The sequence below is a fragment of the Antechinus flavipes genome, chromosome 1, assembly GCF_016432865.1.
Source record: "Antechinus flavipes isolate AdamAnt ecotype Samford, QLD, Australia chromosome 1, AdamAnt_v2, whole genome shotgun sequence".
Lineage (NCBI taxonomy): Eukaryota > Metazoa > Chordata > Mammalia > Dasyuromorphia > Dasyuridae > Antechinus > Antechinus flavipes.
The window spans coordinates 55,542,434-55,562,667 of NC_067398.1; the positions used below are offsets into that span (position 1 = coordinate 55,542,434).

The following is a 20,234-nucleotide window of genomic DNA, read 5'->3' on the forward strand; positions in this document are numbered from 1 at the left end:
TAGAATTTATTTTACTAGTTGATTAAATCTTAACATAAGCAAATTTTTGCCTAAGATTTACCACACTGGTTGATTCTGAATAAGGAAGTAGACAAGTGAAAAGAACTTTCTTATTCAATAATCACTTAGTAAATACAAGAGAGAAATAGTCATTTCTCACAATTGTGAAGATCAGATATGAGATATTTGTAAAGTGCTTAGTAAATCTTAAAGCACTATATGATGTTTTATATATAACATAATATAAAATAATTATAAGACTACCTTATAATCTGCATTGGTCCCTGGGCTCCCTCTTTGTGTATTTTTACCCCACTCTCTGCCTGTGGAAGAAAAAACTGTACCTAAGTTAAAGCCAGTTTTTTTTTTGTTGTTGTTGTTTGTTTGTTTTGAGGATCAGAGTCTTCTCTAGAGTCCCCTTGAAACTACAACCTATGGGTCTTAAGACTGTGACTGATTTGACTCTTTTCTTTCAATCACTAATTTAGGAGAGAAAGCTGTTTAGCCCTACTTCTTCCCCTTTGAAGGTCAGTGTTGGGAAAATTGGGAAGGAAGGACAGCGGACAGCTGATGCTAGATTTATGGGTGCACTCTCTTTCTAACCTTACTTCATCTCAGGAAAATCAAATTAGGTAGTGTGTCATTGATCCTTCCCATTGCTTCTGTCAGCACCACATATTAGAGACTCTGGACCACGAGGGTTGCACTCACCAGTGTCAAAGGATCATTTTTATTATGGAAAATCAGCATGGGCTGTGGGCCTCTGGCCCACTTTTTTCTTTTTAACCACTAGTCCAACAAAAGGAGCTTTGTCCCTTAATGAAGTGGCCTTCAGGGCACCTTGACTAACTTGGCAAATGGTAGCGTAAAGGGAGAGCCCTGGCCTGGGAACTGCAGGATTCCAAACTTCATGGGATTAGGCCTAGCAAGAAGTCTTGTTGGGTTTGCAATAAAAATTCTTTAATGTAACTCAGGCATTAAATAACTGGGAGAATTTTATGAGTATTCAGTTATCCTGGGGTTCACAACACTTTGTTGTGGTGGTGGTTGTTCATGGAACAAAAATAAAAAATTAGGAGCCACTAATCTAGTAGAACCAGCTCATTTTGTAGAAGAGAAAAACTGAGATCTGGGGCTTCTGATTTTAGATCTATTTCAGAATCCTTTGTCCAGGTTTCATCTTTCTTAAACTGCCTCTGTTGACCAGGCCAACTGCTGATAACTCTTTTCACTCAACTTCTGAGATCCTCTGCCCTTTTATTTTGTTCGGGTTTTTTTCCCCACCTTCTCATCTTTTTCTCCTTTGTCTAAGTATAGCACCTGGTTTTCCTGGTGCTCTCCCATTCAAATACCAACCAGGCCTGACCCTGCTCAGCTTCCAAGATCAGATGAGATTGGGCTCGTGTGGCCTCAGTCAAATTGAGACCTGTTAAAGACCTTAAATTTAAAAAGCAAACATCTCCCATTGCATCCAGGGCCCTCTCTGGTTGTCTGATCTAGATTTGGCCACTAGACCCAGATGGTTCTAGAGGGGAAAGTGAAGCTGATGACCTTGCCCAGCCTTCCTTTACTTAAATCTAATTCACTTGTATCACCTCCCTGATGTCATGGTCTTTTTTGAGAACAAAGGACAAATAACAATAACCTCTGTCAACTTCCATGGACTCCTCATCCTCTCCTCTGTGTTTTACTCTGCCTACTCATTCCCCCAGACCATGCTGTCTCTCCATTTTCCTTCTCACAGCTCTATCACTTCCATAAAGGTGATTCCCTCCCTTCTCTCTCCAATCCCAATATCTTTTTAGAGCCCAAACCTGAATTTCCACCTGCCTCAAGGACATCTCTCTCTCTGGCTGCCCCCACCAGCTTCTCATACTTGGCATATTCAAATCAAAGCTCATTTTTCATCCCACCTAAACTATTGTCAACCTGCTTTCACCATCCTTGTCTGGTATCTCTATCTACCTGGCTTCTTGTATCTGTAACCTTGGGGCTGCTTCTGGCTATTCCCCTTCTCTCATCTGTCACCTATAATCATCAGACAGTCCCTAACAATTTCAGTTCTTGCACCAGCCACCTCCTTGATAGAGCCACTAACACCCTATTTGTTGTTGTTATTCAGTCATGTCCAATTCTTCCTGACCTCATTTCATTTCTTAAATAGCATTTTATTTTTCCAAATACATACAAAGATAGCTTTCAACATTCATTTCTGTAAAACTTTGTTTCTAAATTTTTCTCCCTCCCTCCCTTACTTTCCTCTTCTCCAAGATAACAAGCAATCTGATATAGGTTAAATATGTGCAATTCTTATAAACATATTTGCATATTTGTTGTGTTGTACAAGAAAAATGAGCTCAAGAGAGAAAAAAATATGGGAAAGAAAAAAAGCATACAAATAACAAAAAAGTGAAAATACTATGATCTGAACCACATTCAGTCTTTTTAGTTCTCTTTCTCCAGATTTTCCATCCCAAGCTTGACCCTGTTTTTTGGCAGAGATACTGCAATGGTTTGCCATTTCCTTCCCTCATTTTACAGATGAGGAAATTGAGGCAATCAAGGTGAAATGATTTGCCCACGGTCACACAGCTAGTATCTGAAGCTAGTCTTGATCTCAGATCTTATTGATTGCTGTTCCTCTATCCACCCCATTATACTGCTGTATCATAGATCTCATTGCCACTTCTCTGGATTTTTATTGTAATAGTCTTTTTATAGGTCTCTTCATCTCCATTCAACCCTTCCTATCACAATCTGTAGATCTAGTTTTGTTTCTCCTATTCAGATGCTTCACTAGCTCTGCGTCTTTTTAAAGTTTTCACTGCTTCAAGACCCTCCAGATGATCTTTCCAACCTTGTTGAGTCATGTTTGTCCGCCTGTTAGTGACCCCATTTGGGAGGCATACATACTGGAATGGTTTGCCATTTCCTTCTCCAGCCCCTTTCCAGATGAGAAAAGAGAGGCAAATTGAGGGTTTCAGTGAGTTGCTCAAGCCACATACCTAGTAAGTGTTTTGACCTCAAGAAGACAAGCATTCCTGGTCTCAGGCCCTGCCACTATCTGCTATGATACCTCACTGCTGCCTTTCTAACCTTGTCTCATATATCCTTTTAATGTTCTCTATGTACCAATTAAACTGTCTGTCACTCTTCTCTAGCCATGTCCTGTGCTCTCAGACCTCCTGGCTTCTTTGATTAAGCTGCTTGCTGTTCCCTATAACAGGGATTCAGTTCAACAGACATGAATTAAGTTACTGTGTTTAAAATTAAATTAATCTATTTTTAAAATTAAGTTAAACTAATGTTTAAAATTAAATTATGTCCTGGGCACTTTTAGCTACAGAGCTCCAGGAGCTTACACTCTATTCCAGGGATACTGATTTCAACTTATAAAGAAGATCTCAACTCAAATGCCATATTCTCTATGAAACCTTCCTTGATTCCTCCCTCCTCCTCCCTCCCCCCCCCCCCCAATTTGGTGTCTATCTTCCTCCTCACACTTCACCTAGCACTTGGTTTTGGAACCTTCCAATGTACATATCATGCAATATTGTATATTACAATATTGTAATGCTTAGAATATCTTACCCCCTAATTTAACTGTAAACTCCTTAAAAGCAGAGACCATATCCAACTGTGTCTTATTGAAATTAAAGCTCTTTCAAGGCACCTGTCCTATACTTAGCACACAATCGGTGGTTGAATTTGCACTATACTACACTCAAGCCCTGACTCTGCCTGTAGCTCAGAGGTTTATAGACTTTTTATAACAGTATCTTGTTATTTTTCAAAATACATGCAAAGATAACTTTCAACATTTGTCCTTGCAAAACCTTGTGTTCCAATTTTTTCTCTTTTCCTTTGTACCTTCCCTCTCCCCTAGACAGCAAGTAATCCAATATAGGTTAAACATGTGCAGTTCTTCTAAACATAGTTCCACATTTATCATGCTGCACAAGAAAAATCAGATCAAAAACAGAAAAATGAGAAAGAAAAAAACAAGCAAGCAATAAAAAAGGTGAAAATACTACATTGTGATCCCCATAGTTCTCTTTATAGATATAGATGGCTCTCTCCATCACAAGTCTATTGGAATAGAGGTTCATAGATGTCAGAATTAATAGGGACCCAAGAGATTCTGGATGTTTTCAGGTTGCTCCTGTGTAACTAGAGATATAGACATATAATCTAGCAGTGCCAGAATTAGAAGCAATCTTAGAGAGCATTTAGACTAGACCTTTCCCTCTTTTTTAACAGAAGAAGAAACTGAAACTCAGAGGTGAAATGACATTAGTTTACTCAGGTGGTAAGTGGCAGATATAGAATTTGAACTCAGGTCCTTCCTCCTACCCTAGCATCTATTCCATGACAACATTCTGCTCATCAGCACTCCCTACTTCACAGTATTTAGATTAAATGAGACAAAGATTTAAAAATGCTTTGTGTGAGGGTGAGATATTTTCTTGAGATGGCATGGTAGCAGGAGAAGACCAGTCAGAAGACTTGGATTTAAAATCCACTTCTTATATTTATCATCTGGGTGATGTGCAAATCAGTTTATCTTCCCAGGTTTCAGTTCCCTCCTCTGTCCAATGAGGAGCTTGATTATGATGGACTCTGAGGTGCCTCCCAGCCTTATATGTATCATTATTTTCTTTATTGGATCTTCTTGTATCATCAGTTTACGTCCCTATGAGATCCAGCAAGTCAAGTAAAAGAGTCACCTTTTGTCCTTCTGTCTGCAGATAACATGGCCCTTTCATCTCAGTTTCTCATTGGTGTATATGTCCTTGACTTCCAAATATTTTTGGTTTTCTTGATCACAGAGTGAACAGATATCTGTTTCTGAAATATGTCTATGATCTTTCTCTGATAGAAGTAAAGATAATGTAATCTCCATCTCTGTCTCCAACAGATAAAGAGAAAGTAATTTCTGTCTGTATCTTTAATTCTGTCTTTCTCAAAAAGAGATAAAATAATTTCTGCCTAGATTATCCAGACCTAGATTTTTCAGATATTCTCAAGGTTCTAACTCATCATAAACAGATATCATTATTTTCCCCCATGAATAATCACTCCTTTCCTAGGTATCTCCTAACCACTTCTCATGTACTAGCAATGTCTCAAAGTTCACAATATTAGAGATTTTTTTGGTTTCATTTTCTCCTTCTCTCTTATTCCCTATTCATCACCAAATCTTCCCTTTTCTTCCTCTCTGATCTGTGGTTTAGCTTTGTGGGCTCACTACCTTAGTCTGGTCCTTGGCGACTTAGATTGGGCATATGGGTAGGTTCTCATTAATTCATTCTATCTGTGCTGCTTTTCAAGGACCTACTGTACACAGAGTCATACTAGGGGCTTAATGAGGGAAGGTAGGGTCCCTGCCATCATAGAGATGACAATCTAGTAAGGGGTATAATGCATAATAAATTCTTGATAAAAATTAGTGAAGGACACGACAACAGCTTCCCTCTGTGGGCCTCCACATCATCTATGAAATGAGAGAATTAGATTGGATAGTCTCTAAGGTCCTTGTAGCTCTAATAGTCTGAAACTAATTAAGTTCCTCCATTGGAATAAAACAAGGACAAAAAGTCAAATTCATTTTGTTTCTAAATAGGTTAGAATGCTTGTATGTCATATTCTCAGCACCAAACTCAGGAATTGGCATATAGTAGGTGCTTAATAAATGTTCATTAATTCAGGTCAAACACATCCTTCCCTCAATTGATCTCCCTCTTTTCATCACCTTCATTCGTCTTTCTCCAATTTTTCTTCTAATTTTTCTTCACTTTTTCCAAGATGGAGAACCCCACCTAAGTGCAGCCTTCTCGTTTTCTTAGATATATTTTGTTGCAGATTCCTGCCCCTGCACCTTTGCTTATACTCTTTCCTTACCCAGGATGCCTTTCCTGTTTTCCATATGTTGATTCATGAAGGCAAATTTGAAGTCTGATCTCTCATGTAAAGCCTTTCCTATGGACTCTAGTCTTCACTCTTCTGAACTTCCAAAGCTCTTACAGGCTGAAAATCTATTGAGTAGTCGAGGCAGGCAGGGCTGTAGGAGTTCAGAGAGGGGAGAAGTCTTGACAGTCTGGAGTGAGATATAGTTTCTTGGAGGATATAATATTTGAGATACTTCTGAAGAAAGGATAGGCTAACAAAATGTTAGAGTTAAGTCAAAGATAGCTTCTATGAAATGGGGGCAGGAAGCATAAAACTATTCATTTATTCACTAATGCTTAAAATTTTATTACTAGATCTTCATTCCTTTAGCTTAAGGCTTTGGTCTGTCACTATTAAAAATACTTATTTACCTGGGATCAGTCAATCAGCAGGTATTTATTTAGCACTTGTTATGTTCCAGGCATTATGGTAAGCAGCTACAAATAAAATGAATCATAATCCCTGCTAAGGATTAAGGAGTATTAGGAAGGAAATTTCTTGTAGAAGGTGGGATTTTATCAGACTTGAAGGTGATGAGGAAGGAGAGAATTGTAAACACGGGCAGCTTGTGGAATTTCCTGGAGTGGAAAGAAAATGAAATGTCCTATGTAAGGAATAACAAAGAGGCCAATGTCTTTGTATAGAGGTGTTTGTAGAGGAGGTAGAGAGATGTAAGGTGTGAAAAGATTGGAAAAGTAGGAAGGGAGGAAATGACAAAGAGCTTTCAGAGCCAGAGGATTCTGGGTAGAATAGGGAACCATGGAAATTTTCTGAATTGGGGAAGGTGGAAGGTGACATAGGCCTGTGCTTTAGGAAGATCAATTTGACAAATGAGTAAGAGTAGGTGTGAAGGAGAGGGGACCATCATGAAGGCCTTTCATTAGTCTAAATGTGAGGCAATAAGAACCTCCCACAAGGGAGGTGCTGCCATGTGTCAGAGGAGAGAAGGGAGCACAGGTGAGAGATGCTCCAAAGGCAGAATCAACAGAACTTACCTCATTAAATATCAAGTAATGAGAGAGTGAAGAATTACTGAATGACACTGAGATTCCGAGCTTGGGTGAGTGGGAGGATAGTGGTGCCTTCAAATTAATTAGAAAGTTTAAAAATGAGTTTAAAAGAAAGTTTTTGGGGAAGGAAAATAATCAGCATAGTTTGATATGTTGAAATTAAGATGCCTATGGGATGTCCAGTTTGGGATGGCCAACAGGTAGTTGAGGTTGTGAAGAGAGAATCAAGAACTAGATAAATAGATCTGAGAAGCATCTGGATAGAAATGATTGTTTAGTCCATGGGAACTGATGAAATGGCTGAGTGTGTGAAAGTCATGCCTTAGAAACCTAGAGAGAAGAGGATAGCAAGAAAACTAGTGAGATCAAGAGTGCCAGAGGTAGTAGAGGTCAAGAAGGATGAGGATCGTTAAAAAGCCTTTTTTGTTGTTATTCAGTCATGCTGGACTCTTTGTGACCCCATTTGGATTTTTTTTTTGGCAAAGATCCTGCAGTGGCTTGCCGTTTCCTTCTCAAGTTCATTTTACAGATGAGGAAACTGAGGCAAAATGTGTTAAGTCACCTGCCCAGGGTCACACGGCTCGTAAGTGTTGGAGGCCAAATTTGAACTGAGGATTTCCTGCCTCCAGAACCATCTTTCTGCCCCTGGGAAGATCATTAGATTTGGCAATTAAAACAGCATTGATAACTTTGTTTCCCCTGCTACCATATTTAAGTTTTATGAAAAAGAAGCAAACAAAGTAGAGATTGTGAAAAAGCCTTTTTTAGTTCCAATGATATTGATAAATCCCAGAGAGAAGGAAGAGCTGCCAGGTGTTCACCAGGAAGAGCTCACCGGGATGGAGCAGGAGTGGGAACAGGTGTGCTTTTCTCCCCAGCTACCCACCATGCTTTGGGCTCTGGAGAAAGGGTCTCATTTGGTGCTGTGGCCCTGGGGGAAGGGTTCATGCAAACCTTGGGCATTCTTGGTGAGGTGCAGGTTGGATTCTAACCTAGGAATCTAGAATTTGGCGTGGAAGCAAGAGCTCCTGAGAAGACCAGGAAGGTATTGGGAGTAATTTGAATTGTATGATGAAGTTATAAGCCAGACTGGAAAGAGAGAGGAGAGGAAGAGGAAGGACTTAAATAAAGCAGCTTTAACAAGGAGTTTAGCCACAAAAGGGAGGAGAGCTATAGGATGCAAGCCAGCAGGGATGGTAGGATCAAATAAGGATTTTTTGAGGATGGAGAAGATGTAGGCCTGAGTTTAGAAAACAGCTGTCAACAGGTGAAGATGAAAGATTTGGGAGAGAATGGAGGAACAGAGGAACAATTCTCTGCTAGAGAAGACAGATTGGAAAGGGATCCATTGTGCATGAAGAAGGTTTTGCCTTGGCAAGGAGAACAGCCACTTTTTCACATGAAACAAGTAAAAGACCAAAAAGCCTGGCATCTTAGTGATGGAAGAAGTTCTTGGCAACAGGTCTTTTTTGAAGTGAAATATGAGGTGAAGTTCTTCTCTGAGAAGCCAGAAGAGGTTGGAGAAGGGATGGACAGGCTTGGAAAAATCTCCTGTGGGGATAGTGAAGTTGAGAAAGGGCATTGGCAGTTGGTGGGTGGGGGAGGGGAGTCAGGCAAGACTTCACATAGAAAGTAGTTTTTGAGATGCTTCTTGAGGGAAACTAGGGGTCGTAGAGGAGAGAGCGCATTCCAGACCCAGCAAATGACCAGTGAAAGACAGGAACCAATTTAATAAGTATTTGTTTTGTTATTAAGGTATAAGATACTAGAATAGGGGGCTCTACAAATACGAAGATCAACAGGCCACACAGTTCCTGCTTTCAAGTAACCTTCATTTTCGTGGTGGGGTGAGACACAAATAACTAACATAAGGAGTGTAAAAAGAGAAAAGAAATTACCTAAAAATGTAAAAGAAAAAAAAGCATCAATAAATCAAAAATGCTTGGAAAAAATAAAAAGACGGCCCAAACAGGATGATGTTTTTACTTTCTTATTAAATGTATCAGAACCTAAACTATGTAACAGAAGTTCAATTTTATGTTATTCAGTTGTCATGTCTGACTGTGTTCATGGGATTTTCTTGGCCAGGGTATTGGAATGGTTTGCCATTTCCTCCATTCACTTCCTCTATGATCTTTCCTGAGCCACTTCACTACTAACAGTCTCCCTTCCCAGCTACCTTGTAATTAATTGTTTTGTATCTCTTTGTATTTATTCATGTAATTATTACACTTTATATACTTTATTTCTTGTTTCTCTCTTAGATCATTAGTTTCTTGAGGACGGTTATTGTTTTATTCTTTGTCTATATCCCTAAAGTCTACCACAGTGTCTGGTGCATAATAGGTGTTTAATGGTTCCTTAGTGATAGATGTTTAACATGCTATATTTATTTTACATTTACAGTTCTCACTTGCAGGGAAATGTTAGTTAAATCACAAATAGTTCCTGGGAATTTTTGATGAGAGCTCTAGACAAGGAGGAACCAGCCCAAGGTTAACAAAGACAAACATGACCCTTTACTAAGTGCTTGCTATGATTATTATTATTTTAGTAGTATTTTATTTTTTCAAATACATATATAGTTTTCAGTATTCATTTTTTGTAAAACTTAGGGTTCTAAATTTTTCTCCTTTTTTCCTTTACCTTCCCCTTCCCCAAGACAGCAAGTAATATGATCATTCTTAAAAAGACAGAACTAACTTTGGAACTAAAGACATGGGTTCACATCTCATCCCCTAGAGCCTTTGTGACTCTGGGCAAACAAATTACCTCGACCTCAATTTCCTCTTCTGTTGAATTGAGGGGACTAAACTAACTGGCCTCTGAGATTCTTGGGATTTAATTCTGTGGGTCTGTGGTTCTCCTGAACTGTATATATGTGACTTCAGGCACTTCCCAAAAACTTTTCTCAGCCCCTATTAGAAATTGTGACTCTAAAGTGGGATTGCTATGGGACTCTGGTGAAATGATTACATCAGGAAACTTAGAAAAGCATGCAGCATTATTATTAATATAAGAGATTATTGGTCAGAGAGTATCAGTCTTAGCATGGTGTACTGAAGAAAACACTGGATTTGGAATGGGAAGACCTGAGTTCAAATAGTAGCTCTGGGACTCTACACTGATCTTTTCTTCCTCTAGACCCTCCACTCCATTGACTTTTTCAATGAAACTTCTCTTCTGTGATATCTTATCCAAAACTCTTTTCTTTTTTTGTCTTGTTTTCTATAGGTCCAGGGTGAATGAATGACGTGATGTCAAAGTGACTCAAAATGAGAGGAGAGGAAGCAAGACAGAGGCGGAAGGAAGGGCAGCTGGGAAGTGAGGAACAGCCCCTGCTCAGAGAGGAGAGCCCAAGGCAGCCCGCAGCTGGAGCTGTGCCATGGACCTCCCGGGAGAGACATCCCCTAGATACTGCAAAGCCACAGGAAGAAACAGCTTTGATCATCGGCCTCCAAGTGGTCATTCCATTTATGCTCGCAGGCATGGGAATGACCATGGCTGGAATGTGTTTGAATTACATTCAGGTAAGAGGGAAAAAATTAGGCAGATAGTCCCTTTGGGGCCATAATTAAGCCTTGATGCAGGAGAAGGCCTTCCAGCCCAAAGATCAATTGAATCACCTGTTCTCCAACCATTCTAGTTGCATTTCTTTGGGGTTTTAAAATATCCTGTTGCTGTTATGAAGAAAAAATAATATATGTAAAGTATGTCATAATCAATGGGGCCCCAATTAAATACCTACTATGTTCCAGGGGACTATATTGGGCAAAAGTTTATAGACTTTAGAGCACTGTGTAAATTATGAGCTGCTATGTCATCATCATCATCAAACTGAAATTATTGGTGAATGCTTTCATCGGTTAGTTGACAATTAGCTATAATCAAAGCTGTACACAAATAAGGAGACTGGAAAGGCACTTGGAAGGGATAGAGAAGGAAGACAGTAAAAGGATCACTAATTTGGGAAATAGGCAGATGCTACAGGCAAATTCAGCAGTTTCACAGGCTCACTATGCAATTGGTGGGTACGGCTATTGGGTAAGGCATTGTTTCGTTTTTGTATAATCATTTTCTTTTGGTCAATGGATTGAGGAAATAAGTGACCCATAAGTACTATCTCCTCTAAGGTGGTTTTCCTGGTGTCTCCCACCTGTTTGTCCCTCCCCCCCTCATACTGTCTCCCTTGTCTCTGCTTGGCTAAATCTGATCTAATCTTCAGCCTCCCTGTGATGCAAATAAAGAGAAGAAACAGCCAATTCTTTTTTTAAAAAAATTCTATGAAACAACTGAAATATGACAGGAGCAGGAATAATGCATATGGGGAAAGCAGCGTTTCTAGCTAGGCTGAGGGTTCCCAAATCCATCACCAAGACTTACTAAGCACCTGAAGTACCTTTTGTCTAGTCTAAGATCCTGCCTAGTAGAGGGGCTTTTTAGCATTATTGGGGAAGGAGATTTTTCTGATGGGCCTGGATCTTCTGCTCCTCATTTTGCTTTGAAAGACCCTCTCTCAATTAAAGAAGAAAAGAAGGGATGGTGATATGAGGTCAAAAGGTGGGGTCAGGATCTCTCCTGAGAGTGAGCCAGGAAAATTCCCCAACTCTTAGAGCCCCATGGTATTGTTTATGAGAGATGAAGCTTCTAAATTCTCCATTCTATCCAGTGACCTTTAGGTCTGTTTAAGAGGAAGTATGGTCTTTGTGGAGGAAGCATTGGATCTGGACTTAAAGGAGGAGGTATGTTCCACTCCTTCAAATTACTTAACTTCTCTGCACCTCTCCTTCATCACCTATAAATGAGGGGGCTGACACAATCCCAGGGACTGATGATGAGGGATGCTCCGTGTTCTGATTAAGATGTGATACACTCAGCGTATAGAATGAAACATATGCAGTCCATGAGGCAATTTATTTTGCTTGATTATAAATATTTACTACACTTTTGATGGGAACACGTGGGAGGGAATGGAGATAGAAAGGATTGGGGGAACTCCAAGGTCCTCCCTACTCTTAATGCTTTAGAGTCATCTACTTACATAGCCCTGAGCACTTCCTTCAGAAGGGCTGAGAGGTTGAGAAGATAGTGTCCCCTTCCCTTTCCTTTGGAGATTATTCCCCACTTCCCAAAGGGTTGTTGTTCACATTCCTCACTTCCATGGGGTGTGAGTGAAGGGTGCCATTCCCTGAAGAAGTCAGATCTGAGGCCAGCCTCTTTGGTTAAGCACCAAGGTCTCCTTCTCTCCTGCCTCCTCTGATAGTCTCTCCCCCCCACCCCAAAGCTGGGCATTCCATTCCACACAGTCTTCGGAATGAGTAGGAGATACCAAACAATGGAACCAACCAGGGGGTCTTTTCCTAGCTCTAATCTGCCAGATCTTGAGATCAGCTGATGGCAAGATGGAGGGAATACTAGCATGAAAGGATACAAGATCTTAGGACCTGAGGAAAATGGCCTGCTACCCCCGTTTGGGAGAAGTCTGTGAGATCTTTCACCAGCATAAATGATTCTGATCCTTGGAGAAATAACCAGACTCTCCTAAACAGAAAATCACTGGCATCTGATCCCCAGCCTTCCCAAACCAGGCAGAAGAGGAATAGGAGGACATGAGGGACATCTTTATCTTGAGATCTTGTGGCCTATTTGGATTCTTTGAAATGAAACTCCAGTGAGGAAGATTTAGAACTGGCCTGAACTGACTGTTCTTGGATGAAATTTTTCCTCAACCTTCCCTACCAAGGGAAGAGGTCACACCACGTGGGACCAGCCACCGAGACAATCACCGCCCACCTCCGGGTCCTTCTCATGACCTTCCTTTTCCCATGGAAAAAAGAGGGAGACAAAAGTCAGAGTCTGGATATTTGCCTTGCAGAGCTGTTCTGAAGCGTTTGGGAGGGAATTAAGGGGCCGTAACCTCCTCTGTGAGGTCCTGTATTTCAGGTTTCCTATCACAGAACAGCTTCTGTCCTTGTGGAACACCCTTCATGGCACCACTACTGTGAGCCACCCGTGATGAGTCTGTGAGTGTGGGCACCAAGTCAGAGCTGGGCCCAGAGCGCGGGCCTTTTCTCCCGCTCTTTCTTTGCTTTTGGATTTCATCCCTCCATTCAGGAGTAAACAGGACATCCCTCTGCTACCCTGCAGAGCTTGTGTACAGAGACCTGACAGAGAACTCACCCCCTTCCCTGAACTGGCTCCTTGGGGGAATCCTCCAGGTGTCCTCATTTGGGGACAGAGAAGAACGAACACCTTGGGAGAGGGAGGAAGAGATCCACTTCCTCTGATTGCCAGGAAAGTGGCCTTTCTCCTCCTGCTTCCTCCCATGGGCATGGGGTGAAGAGCCCGATCATGGTCATCACCCAGATGAATATGAAATTCTGCTTTCGTGGAACAAAGCTGAGAGCCTTCTCCTGCGAGATGATCAGGTCTGCTAATGGCTTCTTTCCGGAGACATTCTGCTCCATCGTCTGCCAGGTCCTGTGTCCATTTCTGCTTTCCGGCATAGGTATGGTGGTTGCAGGCCTGGTGGCAGATAAAGTCCAAGTATGTATGGCGATTTCTGGAACGTAGCTTTAATGGGTTCCCCTTGGGGAGAATTAGCCTCCTGCTAATCCGGTGCAGGTCACCAAGGCTGACCTGGCGATTCCTGTCATGCAGATAAGACATTATCACCATCTTGAGTCAGTGTCCTACATTTCTCCTAGACTCAGAGGGTTTCAGAGGCATTAGCTCTCTCAACGTTTATAATGGCCTGGAGCTCTGGCTAGACCTCTTTGTCCTAACCCCCAGGCTTTGTTGCTAGTACCCCTTTGGGAATAGATGAGGGATTGGTTGGACTCCATGGCATGCATGTAAGTTGAGAGGCTCGAGTGGGAAACAGGAATGCCATGCCCCCGGGGATGGAGGATGGCCACTCACATCCAGCTACGAGCTCTTTTGCCTTCAGGCCAGGTTAATAGGAAGGCTAAGAGAGCATTTTTAAAATTGCAGCCACCCCTTTGCATTCTCAGACTGCTTTCCTGGCCTTCTCCTTGTGAAGTTTCCCTTTACACTCATAGTACAGATAAGGGAACTGAGACTGAGTGACCCAATGTGAGGGGAGATTTGAACTCAATTCCTATTGATTCCTAATCTGACATTAGGCCAGACTACTTTTTTCCAGTACTGGGGTTCAGTGTGTTGAGTAGAATGGATTCAAACTGTGTATTCACAGAATCAGTCACTTATCAAGCTTTATTGAATGTCTATAGTGTGCCAGGCACTATGCTAGGTGCTGAGGAGACAAAGACAAAATTTTTTTAAAAAAGTTCCTTCCTTCAAGGACCATAAAGTCTATCAGAGAGTTGTGTGTTTGTGTAGATTATTTTCGTTCAGTCCTTTCAGTCATGTACCTGACTCTCAGTAACAGTGATGTGATAGTGATCTCATTTGGAGTTTTCTAGGTAAAAACACTGAAGAGGTTTGCCATTTCCTTCTCCAGCTTATTTTACAGATGAGGAAACTGAGGCAAACAGAGTTAAGTGACTTGCCCGGAGTCACGAAACTAGTAAGTGTCTGAGGTCATATTTGAACTCAGATATTCCTGACTCCGGGATTGGCAATGACCCACCAAGCTCATGTCTGTGTGTATACACACACATTACATACTTACACATGTGCACATACACACACCACTTGACTGGCACACTTATAAGGCATGTGTACACACAAATATATATTTATATTTCTCTTTGCACATATATGCATTTGTGTAAATGTGTGTATATGTGTGTGTGTATATATATATATGTGTGTATATGTATATGTATGTGTGTGTATATATAAATATTTATACATACACTGGGCATTTAAGTAGTTCGGTAGATAATCACACTGAGTTCATATCTGGTCTTACACTCTTACTAAATGCATAACCCCGGGCAAGTCACTTCCCTCTGTTTGCCTCAGTTTCTTCATCTGCAAAATGACCTGGAGAAGGAAATGGCAAATCACTCCAATGTCTTTGCCAGGAAAATCAAATGGGGTCATGAAAAGTTGGACATGACTGAAATGACTCAACAATAAGTAAAACCATACATACACGATAAATGGTAATGAGTGCAAGCTAGGGAGGGAGGGAGGGAGGTTACTGGTTCATGTAGACTACATGTAGAAGGTGGTGTTTGAGCTTTTTGTAGAAGGAAGTGAAGAATTCTTAGAAATGAAGGTGAGGAGGGAGTGTATTCCAGGCATAAGGAATGGCCAATGCAAAGGCAGGGAGATGGGAGGTAGAGCACTCTAGTGAGATGAACAAAGAGAAGGCTAGTTTGGAGCGAGGCTCTGAAGGGCTTTATAAATCACCAACAGGCACCTGGAATTATTGGAGTTAATTAAGTAAGAGGTGTTGGATGTTGGATCAACATTTATGGAAAATCACTTTGGTGGCTGATGGAGGCTGGATTGGAATGGGGAAAGTCTTATGAGAGGTGATGAGCCCGAACACCAGTGTGCAAATAGAGGGAAGGGGCCATGTGGCAGAGATGTTCTGGATTTGGCAACTAATGAGGTGTTTGGGGTGAGGAAGAGTGAGGAGTCAGTAACAGTGATATGACAAATCTGGGAAACAGGAAGCAAGGGGTGCCTTTGACAGAATTAGGAAAGTTCAGAAGAGAGAAAGGTTTAAGGGAAAAGATATGAGTTCTGTTTTAGACCTGTTCAGTTGGATTTGTCCCTGGGTGAGACATCTATTTAGGAAGGTGGAGATGCAGAGCTGGAGGAAAGAATGGAGAAAGTGGAGAGGGGAAGAAAATGAGACAGAGTAGGAAAAGACCATTTTACAGTACAATATTGTATTTGTGTCATACTACAATTGGAGAAACTGAGCTGGCTCTTAGGAGGGAGGCATGGAGAGAAAGGAGAGAGAGACAGAGAGAGAGGAGGAAGAGAACAGACATATAAAGTTGGGTCCTCGGTGTAGAGGAATGATGCTGATGATATTGATTGTAATAGGTAGCATTTTATGGTTCTTCAAAATTAGTGGAATGTTTTTAATGTATATCCCTTCACTTGTTGGACAAAAAGTAAGAGAAGAGAGAGAAAGGTGCTTTTCTTTTCATTTTACAGATAGGGAAAATGAGGCAAATAGAGCTTAAATGACTTCAGGTCCAGATAGCAAATAAGTATCTGAGGCAAGATTTGAAATCAGAACTTCCTGGCTCCAGGAAGTGTGGTCACCTGGCTGCCTTAGGCTAATTGGACCTTCCCCCACCCCCATAAGATGATGTGTTCACTGAGAGAGGAAAGAGAGCTGAAGACAGAACTATCCACACTTACAGAATATGATATGGATGATTTGCAAAGGAGACTGAAGAGGAGAGATTAGAGAAGGTAGGAGAAAAATGAAGAGAGAGCTGTATCACAACTACCCAGAGAGTAAAGTGTCTAGCAGGAAAGAGTCAAACACTACCTGGAGGTTAAAAAGGAACATAGATTATCTTGATGGGAAACTAACTGCCCCCTCAGGATTTTAATCTGTAACCTTGATCTTGGGGACAGAAAAAGGTTTTAGACTTCTAAGTCCTCCAACCTTGGCTTTTTCCAAGCTAAATTGAAGATCTTTTTTTGTTTTTCTGGATTATTCTCCCTTAACTCATTTCCACTCTGCCATTTTCATCATCTCTTAATCTCCTGAAGCCCTTTTCTCATACCTATCTCCCTCAGTGCCAGGCCTTTAGGATGAAATCCACCTGCTAATTAAAAGTGCTGAGAAACTGCTGGCTCTAATTGAGTTTCTATTTTGGGCAGATGTTTTTGATAACTTTTTCCACTGAGGTCACTTGGGGAATCTGTGGTGCTTTCCTGAGCAGAGGCTGACCTCTGAGATTGAAAATGCTTAAATTCTTTCCTCAGCCCTTGGAAGCTCATGTTTCAGGCGGTATTCAACAATCTGGGGCAAGCGTGGCCAGTTAAATATTAGTTGATCAGAGCCCAGTTTGGACTCGGACTCCAGTCGCTGGAATTTCTGGTCCCAGCTATATAACTGTCATTCTGTTGGACCTTCACTGACGGGGCTTGACTCCACTTTGCATGAAAATCTAGAATGAAATTTGATCTGCAAATGTCACATGGGTTAATGCTGTCTCTGAAGGGAGGACAAAAAAGGGACTATAGAAAGAGAAATTTCCCAATACTGATAGCTGGCCAAAAATGGATGGTCTGACTTGGGGACTAATGCATTCCCTCTTACTGGAAGTCTAGGCTAAACCCCAGGGTATTTTGCAAGAGGGATCGTTTTTCAGGTACAGATTAGACTAGCTGGCTTCTGAGATCTTTCAACTCTAACATTTTGATTGGGGGAAAGAAAGGAGTGGGGAAAGTGAAGGGAGGAAGGAAATGAGGTTGAGTGAGAAAATACCATTTTATAGTGCAATATTGTATTTGTATTGTACTACAGTTGGAGAAATTGAGGCATAAGATAAGGGAAGAGGATATACTTATGGTCCTGGAATCATAAATGTCAACTTGGAAGGATTTTAGAGCCCAATTCCATTCTCTTGTTTTGCAGATAAAGAAACTGAGGCACATGGAGGTTCTGTGATTTAGCGGTAGTTGGGAAGCATCTTAGGTAGAATTGAACTCAGGTCTTCCTGACATTAGTTGCTGTGCCCTATGCCAGAGCAGGTTGATAATTATATTAGGTACACATATCCATGTACATAGCTGGGTTAATGTGTTCTTTGTTCTTTCCCTGGCAGCACTGGAACGTGTTTGTGGACATTAGAGAACTCTTAACCCTGGTGCCTTCCCTCGTGGGCCTGAAAGGGAACTTGGAAATGACTCTGGCATGCCGGCTCTCCACAGCTGTAAGTTCACATCTGGACTCCTTGTTCCAAAAGCACACAAAACCGCAGCCTTCAAATTGTTGGGTCTCAAAGAAACAAGTGATTGGTTCTTGGCTATCACATTGATGCCCTTACTTTGGAGAGCCATTAATAGAGGGCACCTAGACATCACCAGTGGATTTCTTGGAAGTAGTTGGAAGAGGCAGCAAATCTTATTTCTGTCATGGACTCCTTCAGCTCTCTGGTGAAATCTCTGGGTCCCTTTGTAGAATACGGTTTTAAGATATGTAGGATATAAAGGAAGCCAATGATATTGAACTACAGTTATCAACATTTAAAAAAAAAAAAGTTCATGAAACCCAAGTTAAGAATTCTTGATTTAGAAAAAAAAAGAAAAAATAGCTAGAATAAGTCAATCAGTGAGCATTTATTATATACCATGCTAATTCTGGGGATATGAAGATAAAAAGTTGAGTTTTAAGGTCACCTAATCCAACCCTTTCATTTTAAAGAGGTGGGAACTGAGGCTCTTTCTGTATGACATCCTTTCTCATGTTGTCTTTCTCATCCCATTAAGCCTCACATCACCCCCCTCCCAACCCCTAGCTTTTTGACCCCCATAAAACTGTGCTGTTAGGAAGAAAAGAATGTCAGCCAATTCTTCCCTCTGTGTCTCCAGGCTCAGAAATGATCTAATACCCACCCAATCTTTATTGTTCTAAATCAAATGGAGACCTAGACGGGTTAAATTTCATTCTGAACATTCTTGCAAAGTGACATGAAGGCCACTCATCTAAGGTGACACCATGAGCTGGTCACTGAGCTAGAACAAAACTTTTTTTGTCCAAGCCTAAAAATTGACAATAGATAGAGGAAATTAATCCTGCCCTCTCTGCCATTTTCTAATTCACATCATTCAGATGGGGAAGATTCCTGTGACTGCATAGAGATTACATCATAGGGCATAAGACCCTTTTAAAAATATTACTAGTACTAACATATGAATTTATAAACTGATTTCACACAAACAGATAAAGAGATAAGACAATCCTTAAAGTACATTTCTTCCTAATGGGAAAGAAATACCTCAGAGAAATTGGTAAAGATCCAAAAGATCACAGGGAAAAAAAAATAAAAAAGGTACCCAGTGTCTGATAGTGTTGGATTTGAAAGAAACTTGAGAGAGAATTTCAGTCAGAGCATCTCCATAGGCTAGAATGAGAAGATAGGATTTTCTTGATACTTTGATGAAGCCTTCATTTAATCAATATGACCCCATATTTTCCACCTATGCCGTGACTGAATAATTCATCTCTCAAGCAGCCACCCAGATGGGTGAGCCTCCCTGCACTTAACAAGGCTGATCCTTGGACAATTGACCTCATCCCTTCACTGAGTCCCAATGCAAAACCTTTCTGGTTTAGTGTAGAACTTCTCTTTAGGAATCAGGAAGCAATTTCTAAATGAAAGGAAGGGGAAACCAGTCTTTAGTCCTATAACCCTTCACCTGGGGGATATTGTTAGTTGTTCTGAGCTATTGAAGAATGGGTGACTTGGGGTGAAGTTTTGGAGCTGGAAAAAATAATGGAGACCATGTCCAGTGGTTCTCAAACTTTTGTCCTCAGTGTCCCTTTATACTATTAAAAATTATTGGTGATTTATCCAAAGAGTTTTTGTTTATGTAGGTTATATTTACAGATATTTACCACATTAGAAATAGAAGCTAATTTTAATTTGTAGACTATAAGGATTTCAGAGACCCTCTGTAATTCTCTGGACCACATTTGGGAATCATTTGACAGTGATACAGCTTTTCCATGTTGTCTGTGAAGCCTCAAAGGAGGACTTTTGTGAAATCACAGTCATCACTTTAACATACACATGGGAGCGATAGATGCCTCATCTGAGGAGAGACATCAAAAGTCACATCTTGTTTTCCTAAGTCAGATACTTTAAAAAAAAATCAGTAAACAACATACTTAGAAGAGTCTTCTGTTCACTTTGCCCCTCAGGCAGTTGGCCACCTGAAAAGAGTTCTTCTGCCTTACAAAATCAGCTGCAAAAGCCTGCCTGTTTCCCTTTTGTGCTTTCATCAAGGCAGCTGGTGTTCAAATCAAATAGAAACAGGGCCACTAAACCTGTGGGCCACATCTTGGCTTAATTTTTAAATGTAATATTATATTTCATTCTATTTTATTTATTTTGCTAAAATAAATAATTCCTGACTACATTTCATTCTGGTTTAGGAAACATTCACGAGCATTAGAAAACACATTGGCCAGTCTGGCTCTTGTTTGACGTTTCTGATCAAGGGCATCTCTGTTGTGTGCATAGAGCATTCTGGTGAAGATTTTCTAAAGATGAGAGATCAAGCTAATATCGCTATGCTTGCCTTTGTTAATTGTTCATAGTCCACGCACTTTTCCCTTCTTTTAGCATTTTCCTCTTTTCC

General features: G+C 40.8%; 1 protein-coding gene and 1 long non-coding RNA gene across 8 annotated transcripts in view; one reads left to right on the forward strand and one right to left on the reverse strand.

Annotated features, from left to right (window-relative positions):
* LOC127552718 (uncharacterized) overlaps positions 1–12,226 on the reverse strand; it is a 56,890-nt gene extending 44,664 nt beyond the window's left edge. For both annotated transcript variants that reach the window (XR_007951565.1, XR_007951568.1), the window contains exon 1: positions 12,001–12,226. This is a non-coding gene — a long non-coding RNA (uncharacterized LOC127552718). The remainder of the gene's footprint in view (positions 1–12,000) is intronic.
* Positions 1–20,234, forward strand: part of SLC41A3 (solute carrier family 41 member 3) — a 78,759-nt gene that overhangs the window by 4,143 nt on the left and 54,382 nt on the right. For 4 of the 6 annotated variants that reach the window (XM_051983051.1, XM_051983050.1, XM_051983052.1 and 1 more), the window contains exons 2-3: positions 10,194–10,489; positions 17,696–17,803. In XM_051983051.1, coding sequence (XP_051839011.1) covers positions 10,235–10,489; positions 17,696–17,803 — 363 coding nt within the window. In that variant the 5' untranslated portion in view covers positions 10,194–10,234. Of the gene's footprint in view, positions 1–10,193; positions 10,490–12,339; positions 13,506–17,329; positions 17,566–17,695; positions 17,804–20,234 lie in introns of those variants that run through there. The other 2 variants (XM_051983049.1, XM_051983054.1) reach the window with 2 other exon arrangements.